Source organism: Vitis vinifera, chromosome 5 (assembly GCF_030704535.1).
Source record: "Vitis vinifera cultivar Pinot Noir 40024 chromosome 5, ASM3070453v1".
NCBI classification, from domain to species: Eukaryota; Viridiplantae; Streptophyta; class Magnoliopsida; order Vitales; family Vitaceae; genus Vitis; species Vitis vinifera.
Genome location: NC_081809.1, coordinates 11,937,736 through 11,950,918, shown reverse-complemented (window position 1 = coordinate 11,950,918; position 13,183 = coordinate 11,937,736). Strand labels below are relative to the sequence as shown.

At 35.3% G+C, this 13,183-nt stretch overlaps 1 protein-coding gene across 1 annotated transcript; it reads left to right on the top strand.

The window, feature by feature from the left end:
- Positions 1–6,233: 6,233 nt before the first annotated feature.
- Positions 6,234–11,279, top strand: PL1 (probable pectate lyase 8). Its single transcript, XM_002285603.5, has 7 exons — positions 6,234–6,734; positions 7,192–7,245; positions 7,803–7,853; positions 9,104–9,746; positions 9,840–9,943; positions 10,058–10,196; positions 10,307–11,279. The coding sequence occupies exons 1-7, from the start codon at positions 6,553–6,555 to the stop codon at positions 10,526–10,528; spliced, it is 1,395 nt and encodes a 464-aa protein (XP_002285639.2). The 5' UTR covers positions 6,234–6,552; the 3' UTR covers positions 10,529–11,279.
- The last annotated feature ends 1,904 nt before the right edge of the window (positions 11,280–13,183 follow it).

The following is a 13,183-nucleotide window of genomic DNA, read 5'->3' as shown; positions in this document are numbered from 1 at the left end:
CTCATCAAATGGACATCCAACACAACAGTTATATATCTTCTCTTTATGACCTCATCCAAAGGTATGACGAGCTAATTAATGTAAAGCCTGCATCTCCTACACTTGAAACAGTGCAGCAGTATGTACATATGTCATATATCATATATGTGGAGTTGTAGTAGTGAACTTGAAAAAAGGACAAGTGATGTGAGAGGTGGTACCCCAGGGGCGGCACCTAGCACATGGAGCACCACATGCACGGTCGATTAAGCGCCCTCAGTAGTCATCGTTACAACCTGGGCTACTTTATCCCTTCGAACTAATCCAACTCAGCGTTGGGAACTTAGGTATATGTATCCAAATAATGTCGTATTTTGCCTTTCTGTGGGCATTTCTAGTGTGCGAGGTGGTGAACAAATTGGATGGTTCAAATTGATTTCCATGTGCACCATGTGTAAGGTAGGGGACATGGGGTCTTCCTCCTCACTCTAATTCTCCATTTCTCCATATTCTTCATCTAACCTAATTCTATTAATTCGGATTAGCTATACTCCTTGTCATCATCCATTTTTTTGGTATATGTAACGCTTCAACTCATATGATTTTCGCCAATTATCTTCCTCTCTCCTAGTCATTGTTGTGATTGGGTGATTAATTAGTGTGGATCAACTAAGACGCATGTTGGAAAGACTTGCGTATATGAATATAAGAAATTAGGGCTGCGTCATGTAGAATCTAGCACGTCCAATGGCATGACAAGTGAGGGGACATTGGATTTGACCCCAGGAGAATGTTATTAATGGTGCTAATGATGGAAGATTAGAAATATTAATATAATTATTTGTGCAGTTTCCAATATGACTTTGGATAAGGTTGCTGAAGTTAAGATCACATGCATGGCACTTTCTTCCGATCCTTCCACTTCCAACTCAACTCCTCCTCCTCCCTTAGTCCTTACATTCAGCGTGCATGGGACTCATCCTCATTGTCCCACTCTTTTTATTTGTATTATAATCCTGAATGTTTTTTTTATTGTAAAAATATCAGAGAAATATTTTTAAAAGTTGTTTTTAAAAATTAAAAATGTTGTGTGATAAGTCCCCATTAAAACAAATAATGGCATCAAAACTTTTTTGCTTTTAAAATTATTTTAACAAAGTTTAATGGAAATTTAACAGTCACAAAGTTACAATTTACTGTTGTATTTTGGTTCTTTTTACCAAATAAATATTTTAAAAATCTTCAAACTCAGAGAAAAATCATAAATAATTATCCAAATATACTTTTATTTATTTTTGGCTCTAAAATTAAAAATTAAAAATTAGAATTACATAACATATTTAATATTTATAAGAATTAAAAATATAATCAGAAAACAATTTATAGTTTTGCACTATTAAAATTAATAAAAAAAGATAGGTGTCTCAACTTCTTGTAGTGAAAACGATAGGATAAAAAATTAAAAATTGAAAAAAAAAAAAAACAATGAGAAAACTGAAAAGAAATAGTAAATTTGTGAGAGAAAAAAAGGTGCAAAAGTTGAATTTATAATGATTTATTTTTCATATTTTCATGCATGGCTATTCAATTTTGACGTAGAGAATGGTGTGAAGTGCATGTGATAATGCTTTCCAACGAAGAAAAGAAAATCTAAGAATGTTAATTGGGTCCAACCATCGACTGTGGCACCCACAAATACACGAGGTTTCTCGTATTAAGGACAGTCCTTTTTATTTATTTATTTATATTTGACTGAAAAAAAAAAAATATTGGGGATGAGAGTGAGTACAAGACAATATGATTTGATTGATTGCTTCAGTTTTTTAGATATGATTCATGTAATTTTTCTAATGTTTCAATACCTATTTATCATTCACCTCCATTCTTATATAAGAAAAACATCTTATACCAACAACATAGATTTATCCCATACCTTTAAAAAATACTTTCAAAAATTTTACAATTTGAGGTAGGATTTTTTTTTTAAAAAAAAGATTTAAATACTATTTTTTTTTCAATGGAAGACTTTAAGGTATTTTATATCTTATATAAAAATTACTATTGTATTTACTTTTGAAAATAGAAAAAAAAATTATGTAGATGAGGCCTTATCTAATAACTTTTTGGAAAAAAAAGTTTTGTTATTAAAAAAAAAATGTGTTTAGTGAAAAAAAATAGAAAATAGTTTTTTATTTTTAAAAATAGAAAATATATTTTAATTATTTTAGTTATTTTCAGTGATTTTCTAATGGTTATTTTAAAAAATAATTATATAAATATAAAAAATGATTAAAAATAAAATATTAAATATGAAATTTATTTTTAAAATATTTAAAAATATAAAAAATAAATTAAAAATATTTAGGTTTTCAAATAAACTTTTATTTTACAAAAACAACATTAATTAAAAAATAAATATTTTTTTTTTCAAAACTATTTTTGAAAACATTGATCTAAGAAAGCCTTAAATACCACCTTTCAACATTCTTAATTTTTACCCCTTGATTTATTTTTGAACTTTTCTTTTTGGTGGGTCATGGGTCGTGGGTCATGGGTCATGGGTCATGGGTATGGCCCTGTGCGAACAGTGTGTCTGGTCAACGTGACTCAACTTTTTCTGATTTAAAGCTTCTTGGGTAAGTCCTGTTGACCGGTAAAAGTTCCGAACCCTAGGCTTTTCCATTACGCACTATGTTTAAATTCCAAGATTAAGAAATCTTAAGCGCTATGTTTAACATAATGGTGGGCAGATTTATTTAGCACGTCAAATCAATTGGCTAAACCTAATTATAACCCATGCTGGTTGATGGGTGGACCTGAGATTTGAGTGATTGTTGGCTCCCTCCAAGACCCCTCCAAATTTCTGGTAACAAACAGGGCCTACAAAATCTAGCTTTTTCTTTTCATCATTTAGAGATGTAATTGAGTAAAAAAGTGAAGGGAAGGAGAAGAAACCAAAAGTAAATTCCCTCCCTCTCTTTCTTGCTTCAATGTAAAGATATGAAAATGGCGGATGCTTGATTGATGGGTGTGTCTTGTGTGTCGAGGGGACTTTCCTCTACAATCTTACCCATCAATCTACCCTTTTCAACCAAACAAATTACACTGATTAAAGTAAAAGAGAGTGAGGAAGAATCAATCTTTGTCTTCTAATTTATCCACTCAAATGCTCTGTTGGAACCTCTTTCCATCCCAATATTTTTACATCCATTTATATTTTAAGAACTATGAAATGTTCATATATATATATATATATATATTGTTTTTGGGTTTGTTTCCAAATATTTTTTAAAATCTTTCTTAAATATTAGTTTTTGAAGATAATTTCTAAGAATAATTATTTGATAATTTTTAGAGCTAATCTTCCCTTAAGAATTTAAAATAAATTGTTAATCTCTCTTATAAATCTTCGAATATATTTTTTAAAGAATTTTTATTTATGGTGTTTTATTTTGCAATCATTTTTTATTTTTATATAATTATCTTTTAAAATACTCTTTAAAAAAATAATTAAATATGTTATCAGAAACATACTATTTTCAAAACAACTCCTAAAATAATTATTTAAAAAAAATATTTTGAATAATGGTAGAAAACATAATTTAAAAGTTTAACTGATAATGATTTTATGAAGCGTTTGTAATTTTTTTTAAAAAAATATTAAAAAAAATAAAAACGTTATTTTAAAAATCGAGTCAAAATGATTCTAGGTATCTTATAATAAAGTTAAAAAAACTAAAACTTTGAGTCTTTGACTACGTATGACTCAAGAATGTTACAAGGCATTAATGTGGGTGAGGGAATGAAATATCGAATAAATCCTTTAAATATTCCAAATATACACTACTAATGTTTGTCCCCCCCATGAAGGTCAATGATAGGAAGGGATTTTGGAAAGGCCATGCCTGAATCGATGGTCCAGCGTCTGCGAGTACATCATCACGGTGTGTGTATTGCAACACATGAGAATAAAGTAAGAGTAAAAATTAGGAGTAGTGGGAGAAAATAATAAAATTGGAAGAAAGGAAAGGTGTTTGGGACACACGCGTGAAGGTGTGTTATGATGGGAGGCACTTGGAGGTGTTTCATGGGAACATGATCCTGCTCCCCCCGCCTTCCCCCAAAAAAAAGCCACTTGTGAAGGGCTCGATAATAATACTCCATTTCATTTTATATCTCTTTATCCAATATCTACACACAATTCAAATATTTTTATTCCCGCCCTCTTTTCTTAATTATTTAATAAAGGAGGTTAAAAGCACTTACTAAATTAATGAAATTTTTTTGTTTACGTATGATTTGTTACGTATGAAGTTTTTTTTTTTATTTGTTTTTTTTTAAAAAATAATTTATTTTCAAACTTTAAATTATTTTATTTTTTATTTTTTTCATAACTTATTATAAACTTTTTATTGAATAAAAAAAATCAAAATATTTGATTTTCTCTAAATAAAAAAAAATGATATATAATTTTTTTTTTAATAAAAATAAAATATTACAAAAATATACAACTTAATACTTAACATTATTAAACACTATTTAATTTTAAATTATAAAAAAAAAAAAAAAACAAATATCACCATACTAACGTGTATAAGCTAACCCTAGAGGCTTTTTCCAAATTCGAAATGTAATAAAGAACTGAAAAAAAAGGTGTGTTGTGAAAATCGTGAAGCCTATGGGGATTTTGAAAGACGAAAGATTTTATAAAGACATTTTATGAGATGAGTACCGGAGGGTTTAATACATCAAACTTGGGAGGGTTTAAGTGAAATTAACCTTATTTTTTAAGTGCTTTCTCTTTTATTTTTATGCATTATGTGTGTAGCTTTTTGAGTTGTGGGCACAAAGGATATTGGTTAATCTTTTATCATCACAAATAGATTATTTGGAATATTGGAAACGTAAATATTTTTAATTTGTTTAAATTACATATGCTTGCATGTGATTAGTAAAAAATCTTATAAATATTACACATTTATGATGGTTGGGATTTCCTGTAAACTCGTAATAAAGGAAAATGGAGAAAAGATAAAATGAAATAAGAAAATAAAAATTGGTATAACATTAATAGATTATTTTGTTATATTTCTTCATATTATTTCATTTATTTATTTTTTATTTACATGAATATTAAATAATTTAAAATATATATTAATTTTAAATATATTTGATTTTGAAAATTATTTTTCCATCAATTATTGTTTCTCTTTAAATAATTTTCTAATAATCAAATATAACCTAAATGATTTTCCTCATAAAAGCTATTCTCGAAAGTCTTTACAAATACCTAAAATGACTTTTCCTTATTTTATCAAAAGGACTTCTTATATTCTCATTACTCTCGAGCAAGTTTTGAAAACGGAGAAATAACGAACTTGAAAAATTTATTCTAATTTCTAATTTTTATTCATTAGTAGGACCGTTTTACTTACTTATTAAGAATAATAATAGAAATAAAAAGTTATTTTCATATAAATCCAAATTTGGTCTTATTAAAACTTTGGTTGATGCTTTACATGTGCTTTAATAATTTACCTCTTTCTTATTCTTATTGGCCTCTACTAAATACACCAAAACAGATCACTTGTCCTATGTGTATGGATGAATGGGATGACACGTCATTAGCAATATGGGTACAATTAAAATAATAAAAATAATATTTTAAATTTAATTTAATTATCTTGTTTCGACAAGATGGTAAAATCAACAATATTTTCCGGAAAATTAATAAGGAAGGTTGTTAAGTGTGATGGTCAAATATAACACCTGGACACATGTGGAACGTGAACCAAAATTCAAGTAGATCAAATATTAAATGCGATAAATAAATTCACTATTAAATATGTTTACAGTTTTAGTCACCTATTTCTCTTACTTTTCTTTTTTAATTAAAAAATTAAAGAAATATTGATAGGTGGAATTATTTCAAAGGAAACCGTTGCTCACAAGCACGGCTCCAGCCTTTGGCCGTGAGCTTCCCATGGGCCATGCCCCACCCACCCCGACCCACGTGAACCCGTTTTATTTTTCTCAAGTAAGTTCCAAAGAAGAAAAGAAAACACACCTTCTAAAATGTCCAAAAGAAATAATAAAACATCCCGTTATAGCAACGGCCGGTCTGCAGTCAAATGGTCTAATGCCGTGATTGGCGCCTGGGAAAGCATTTTCCCGGAATATAAATATTATTATTGAAAAAACAATTTTAACGGTGCTTTTATTAACACCGTGATTTCGGCAGAAAACCGTGAAATTTTGTTTCCAAACAAGGCGTGGCCGTACGTCTATAGCCTTCGTACGGAAACTGGTGATGTGGCAGAGCAAAGGTGAGATCCAATGGATGGGAGGGACTCCGGCACGTGAGTACGTCGGTGCTGGCACGTGCTTGAAAAAGTTACGTTGGAGAGAAGCGGTTAGTGGCGGTTAGAGAGTGGTTAAAGGTGGGGTTGGGTCTCTCAACAGTGGGAGGAGTTAAAAAGAGAATAAAAAGAGTAAACCTAACCAGGGTCAAACTCGTTCAGTTAGTTAACGGCGTTTATTCCTGTTTACTTCTCTCTATAAAGGCCCCGTTTCATGAAGCTCTTCTCGGACTCCCTAAACCTTTTTTCTACTTGTCACCCATATCTTCTTCTTCAGTTAGATCCGTCTAGAGAGAGAGCTTTCGACCCAATGCCAATGGCGGGTTCCAAGGGGTGGACTTCCCTCTGCTCACTCCTGCTTTTTTTCCTCTTCGTCGCTGTGATGGCCAATGACCGGTTTGTTTCTCTCTCTAACTTCCTCTGTTTTGCAGCTCTTTACCGACTCGTTTTTTAGGTTTTATGTTTGGTTTTTGAGCCGAAAACTTTAGTACATTATACGATTTTCTTCCTTTTGTGTTGAATTGCGAACAAATTGGGGCTTCTTTTCATGGTTACGGTTTTCTATTTGGCTGCTGAGAAAGGGAAAGTACAATGAGGTTTTGGAGTACTTTTTCTCAACTTGTTTTAGTTTCCGAAGAATGAAACGTAAAATGTATAGAGTGAGAGCCTTAGAGAATTTTGGTTTCTTTCACTTTCTTAAGTTTTCTTGGCAATAACCAAACAGAGCTGTGCAGTTTCTGTGTTTCCTTTAATAGTCATTTTATTGGCCTCTGAAAATTCTGAGAAACCGTGTTTGTACTGTTGATAGTGTACTTTGAGCTTTTAATCTCATTGAAAAATTTAATATATGCAGAAATGGAGGAACAGAGCAGTTGCAGAGCTCAAACAACTCATCAATGGCTGCCAGGTTAGTCCTCAGTGAAAGACTTTCAGTTACCTAAAGCTTTTTCTAACGTCAATGCAGTCATTGCTGGATCTGAGCCGTCAGTTTTGTCTCTGAATGAATCTGAGCCGTAGATCTGTTAACGTTCACCATTTTCCCAATCTTATGATAATCTTGACCGTTGAGATCTGCTTCTCTCGATCTGGACCGTTTGTTCCGTTATGTTTGTTCTTTGGATTCTACTGCTGAAATGAGAAACCCTCATTGGCTGTGTCCACACTTCTTAATTTCCCATTATCACCTTAGCATAACACCCTCAATTCTCCAGCCCACGTGACAATCTGCAGTGGTATTTTGGTAAATTTAGACATGCGAGAGTGGAAATTACATTTTCGAGCACTTCCCCGCCGACGAGTTGCATCGTTACCTCTTTCTCTGTACTCGCTCTGTCTGATATACACGTAGTATACAAGACTAAATGTCTAAATCACTAAAACACCCTTGCTCATTTTCATGAATAAATGCGGGTTAAAGAATAACGACAGAGTAATAATGGTGCGTTAATTGTTTTGCTGTTTCAGGAATGAGCATGCAGTTGATGACCCAGATGCAGTGGCTTCAATGGTGGACATGTGGGTTTCTCTCTCTCTCTCTCAAATTCTTTCACAGCATATGTTGTTGAGAGTCACAGTGCATTCAGTAATTAAAGCGGTGAGGGTGGTTAGGGGGGGGTGGTTCAGGATTTGGCTCTTGTTACTGCCCCCATTGTTGTTGGACCCACTCACAAGGCCACAACACACCCTACTCAACAAACCCCACTAATTGCCTCTACCGCTGCTTTTGACGTATTCGGTGGGTCTAACGACCGTTGCTATGCATCTCTTTGGTGCTTTTCTTTTTGATAACTGATAAAAGTTTTTGCTGGCATCTGAGGAATCAATGGACCATGTTCTTACTCTGCCACATTCCACATGCCCTTGTTGGGCGAGATCCGCGTGTTCTCCACGTTGTTTTTCATCATCTCTCTTTTCCTCATCCACGCCTTCTCTTTCCCTTTTAATGCATCTATATTGATTCTTTTTCCTTTTATTTTGTATTTCCCCTTCAAGTAAAAATTGCCCTTGGATGCATTCAACCGAGGCTTATTTGAATAACGACAGTGGGAGGGAGGAATGTCCTAATCAACTGCTTTTTATTACATTGGCCTTATTTATTTAATTTCAGCTCTGAAGTTTCACTTCCGCCTGTAGTTCACATGCTTGTGGATGTGATAAAAGAAATAGATTAACAAAGATGCTATTGCCTTCTATATATGTACACCTAGGTAGTTAAAATGTTATTCCCATAATCAATTTGATCCGATCTTTGGTGCAAAGAACAGAAGGATGTTGTTATATAATACCAAAATCAAATATTTTATGCCTATTATCTATAATGTATTGCTGTTCATACATCATTTTCATGTGCCAGCGTCACCCATGTGTGGCCAAAGAAGGAAAAAAGTACTTCCCACCCTGTTCTTAAATCTAACCTACATAATCAGTTATATTGAAAGGACCCGTCTGTACTCCTGAACTAACTTGGTTTTGTGGTTGTGTACTACCTCCTTCCAAGATGAGGGTTTTTTTGGTCATTGGAGAGCAAAGAATAGGAGGAAGTTGGGTATAAATAATAAATAAACTCCACCGACACGCTCAGACACCCTACAGGAATGGCACACAAATAGTAAAATGTGAATGAATTATGAATAATTGCATAGTGACTAGGACATGATGACACTAAGAAAATATGATAGTCTAATTTGGTGCTCGGTGCTTGAATTGTGGTTAAAAAAGGTGTTGTGATAATGTTAATAGTAAAAAGGGTCTTTTTCATTGTGCAGGAGCATTCGGAACAGCACAGAGAGAAGGAAATTAGGTTATTTCTCGTGTGGAACTGGTAATCCCATTGATGACTGCTGGCGATGTGACCACAATTGGCAAAAGAACCGTAAGCGCCTTGCAGACTGCGGCATTGGCTTTGGGCGAAATGCAATTGGGGGCCGTGATGGACGCTTCTATGTGGTCACTGACCCTGGTGATGATGATCCTGTCAACCCCAAGCCTGGCACTCTGCGCCATGCTGTCATCCAGGATGCTCCTCTCTGGATTGTGTTCAAGCGAGACATGGTGATCACACTGAAGCAGGAGCTCATCATGAACAGCTTCAAAACAATAGATGGGCGTGGGGTCAATGTCCACATTGCTAATGGAGCATGCATCACCGTCCAATTTGTCACGAATGTTATAATTCATGGTCTTCACATCCATGACTGCAAGCCCACTGGGAATGCCATGGTGAGGAGCTCACCAAGTCACTTTGGGTGGAGGACAATGGCCGATGGCGATGCCATTTCGATTTTTGGTTCAAGCCATATATGGGTCGATCACAATTCACTCTCTAGCTGTGCTGATGGCCTCGTTGATGCTGTCATGGGCTCGACTGCCATTACCATTTCCAACAACCACTTTGCCCACCACAATGAGGTTCATTTACTGCATTCCTTCTTAACAATTTGGTTTTACCTTTGTTTTTCTTGATATTGGAATACCAATATTGTTACATGGTGATCCAAACAGGTGATGCTGTTGGGCCACAGTGATTCTTATGAAAGAGACAAGCAAATGCAAGTGACAATTGCCTATAACCATTTTGGAGAGGGTCTGATCCAGAGGATGCCAAGGTAAATACATAATCGAGCCTCTCTGTTCAAACTGTCTTTGGTTGCTTTTGGTTCTGTGTGTTTTTATCCAACTAGAATTGTATCTGATATAAAAGAATTTTATGAAATATGCAGGTGCAGACATGGATATTTCCATGTGGTCAACAATGACTACACTCACTGGGAAATGTATGCTATTGGTGGAAGTGCAAGCCCCACCATCAACAGCCAGGGCAACAGATATCTTGCACCAGTCAATCCTTTTGCAAAAGAGGTATCACGACCCCTGCATCTCACATTGATGAAACTATAAAATTTGACTTCTCAATGCCCTTCACATACTTGATTGTTTTGTTTGTTGATGATAAATTTTGTCTTGGACAGGTGACAAAAAGGGTAGACACGCCTTCAGGCCAGTGGAAGGGTTGGAATTGGAGGTCAGAAGGAGACCTGCTGTTGAATGGAGCCTACTTCACCCCATCTGGTGCCGGTGCCTCAGCCAGCTATGCTAGAGCTTCAAGCTTGGGAGCCAAGTCCTCTTCCATGGTTGGCTCCATTACTTCCAATGCTGGTGCTCTCTCCTGCCGCAGGGGTTCCCAGTGCTAGTAAATCTCAGTTAATTGAATGGGGAAAAAGATGCCTAGAAAAAAAAAGAAGAAAGGGTCATTTTTTTTCCCCTCTTAGATATCCATTTTTACTACCATATAGCATTATCCAATATCCGTATTCAGGCGATTTGTTACTTCCCTATCTATCCTATCATCATGATTTGGGCAAGTGTACATTTTTTACACATGTCATCAAATTGTCAAACCCTGGTGTTCACTTATTCCACTCGGTGTGTCTGTGATTGCGCAACCTCCCCCTGCTTCAACCCAAGAAAACAGTGCCATTGTCGGAGCAGGTGCGGTAGCGTTGTTCATTTCTATTTTCTCGTCTTTTGTGTCTTTCCTAGCTTCTTCCAATCAATCACCTCTCTTCACCATCCACTCCCTCATCATCCATTTCTCCCCCTCTGTCTCTGTTGCTACATATTGGCTTGCCTTTTGGGGTTTATAGGAGCTAAATGATTTTGTGATTCTTTTTCCTTTTCTTTTACTTTTTCCTTTTCCCTTTTTTTTCCTATTTACTTTTGTTAGGTCATACAAGCAATAGTGTATGAATGTCAAACTTGGTGTTATGAAAAAACTTTGTTACAGATGATGCATAGCAGGAAGGTCCTATATTTACTTTCTTTTCCTTTTTCTTCTTTTTGCTTTTTATTTTTGTCAATGGGAGCCATCTTTTTCTTTCTTTTGGCGTGTAATTCTGGTCTTTCCACATGGATATATATACGTATACAACGCTGTTTGTGTTCCGCCTTTCCCTGCAGAATTTTGTGATGGTGGTTATCGTTTTTCATGGGTATGGTACTCAAAAGGTTTTTTACTAGCCAATAGTTAATGGGAATGCTTTCGTACACTCAATGAGCGGTGCCCTCTTTGAGAGGAGGTTTCGGCGAAGGAGCGGAGCATGAATACACCACGCAAGGGTCTCTTGGGCAGTCAGTCCAATGAGGAAGTTGAATCACTTGTCTTTTTCTCAGCATTACATGCACATGCGCAAGACCGAGCCTAGAAATTGAGAGGAAACTACCACAAAAGTTCCTACTTCACGCACACTATGGTGATCGCTGCAGATATTGGACTTGCATTGCTTAATATATATGAAATTGTTAGTTGTGAAAGAATATGCTGAAATGAAATCATTGGCTAAAATGTTGATATGAAAAGGCGTTGAAAGAAAGCCAAACGTACCAGTGAATATTTAGGGATGAGAAGGGGAAAGCATGGGGTTGAGTTTAGTTTGTCTCAAAATTTAAAAATTGGACACCCACAGTAAAGCTGAAGTGAAAATTGTAAATGACAGTGTTTGAAATTCAGTCTAACTCAAGAAAGAGAGACGTGAAATTTGTTTCTTTAATTAGATTAGTAGCACCACCTACGATATTTGCTAACAACTTCCACCTTCAGACATATGTCCCTTCTACGCAAGAGCTTGGAAAAAAAAAAAAAAAGGGAAGCTTTGAGCTTGTGGTCTACAATCCACTTGCACCTGAAAGTGTTTTTATACTCGGCTGATGCAGCGAAGATGGAGCCTAAATCTGGAAGAGACAAAGTCACACAGAGACTCACAAATGTAGCCGTTGTCCAAAATGGAAGAATAGATATTGGGACCAGTCTCTAAGGTGTCGTCCATTTGGGCTTGAAGGGTGGGTAGGGGCCCACTGTTGCATGTGAGAGAGAGGTGCTTGGGCCCAATTTGCACATGATGAATTGACTATGCATGTGTGGACAGCCCAACGTTGTCCAATATGTCACGCCACCCCCCTCCATGTTATTTATGAATATCACGCATCATCATCTTCTTTCACACAGACTCCTTCATTCTCCACATGAATTTCCCTTTCTTCTCTGTTGGAGTTGGAGCCCCCCCCAATGGGCTTCACCTTTTTGGCCTCAATCTGAAAACGGCTATGGTGAAATATGCTTGTGAAAATGAAAGATGAAAAATATCTCAAATGTTGTTTTCTCATCGGGACATAATCATGTGGAAGTCAGTTTGGCTAACTGAACATTTGGTGGCATTCATGTTGAGATATGGACACAATTGTCGATATGAAAATAGCATTCCATAATTAATAAGCAATCAGAATCTTCATCAATAGGCGTGTAGTGGGTTGGCAAGACAAACTCATTTCACTTAACAGCAACATCATATCTTAAGATTTTACGTTAGAGAACAGATTCTAACTTTTACATCGCAGTCGGTCTCCTAAATTTAACACCCTCCATTTATCAACACAAGGTTGTTAGAGAGAAGTGGAGATGCTTCTGTTAGCCTCCATTAAGTAGTGGGTTAGGGGTGACACTTGAGCAAATTAAATTAAGCCCTTGATCAGAAGCATTGTCACATTCGTAAGCAACAGAGAGTATTGACTGGGGCCATCTGTGCTTCGTATAGCAATCAAGGCTTGGTAGCATCCAACAAACAAAACGTGGCAATCAATAGTATATCAATCCACACATTTTCATGCTCCACATAAATTTCACAACATCTTACAAAACACACGACCGAATCAAAAGTTTCTTACTGGATTCATTCAATCATTGTACCATGATCCATGTATCTGATAAAAGATAAATCATTCATGGTCAATAAAAAGACTGCAGTTTGGTCTACTAGAAATAATATGAATGTTTTTCAACTAAAGCAAATGAG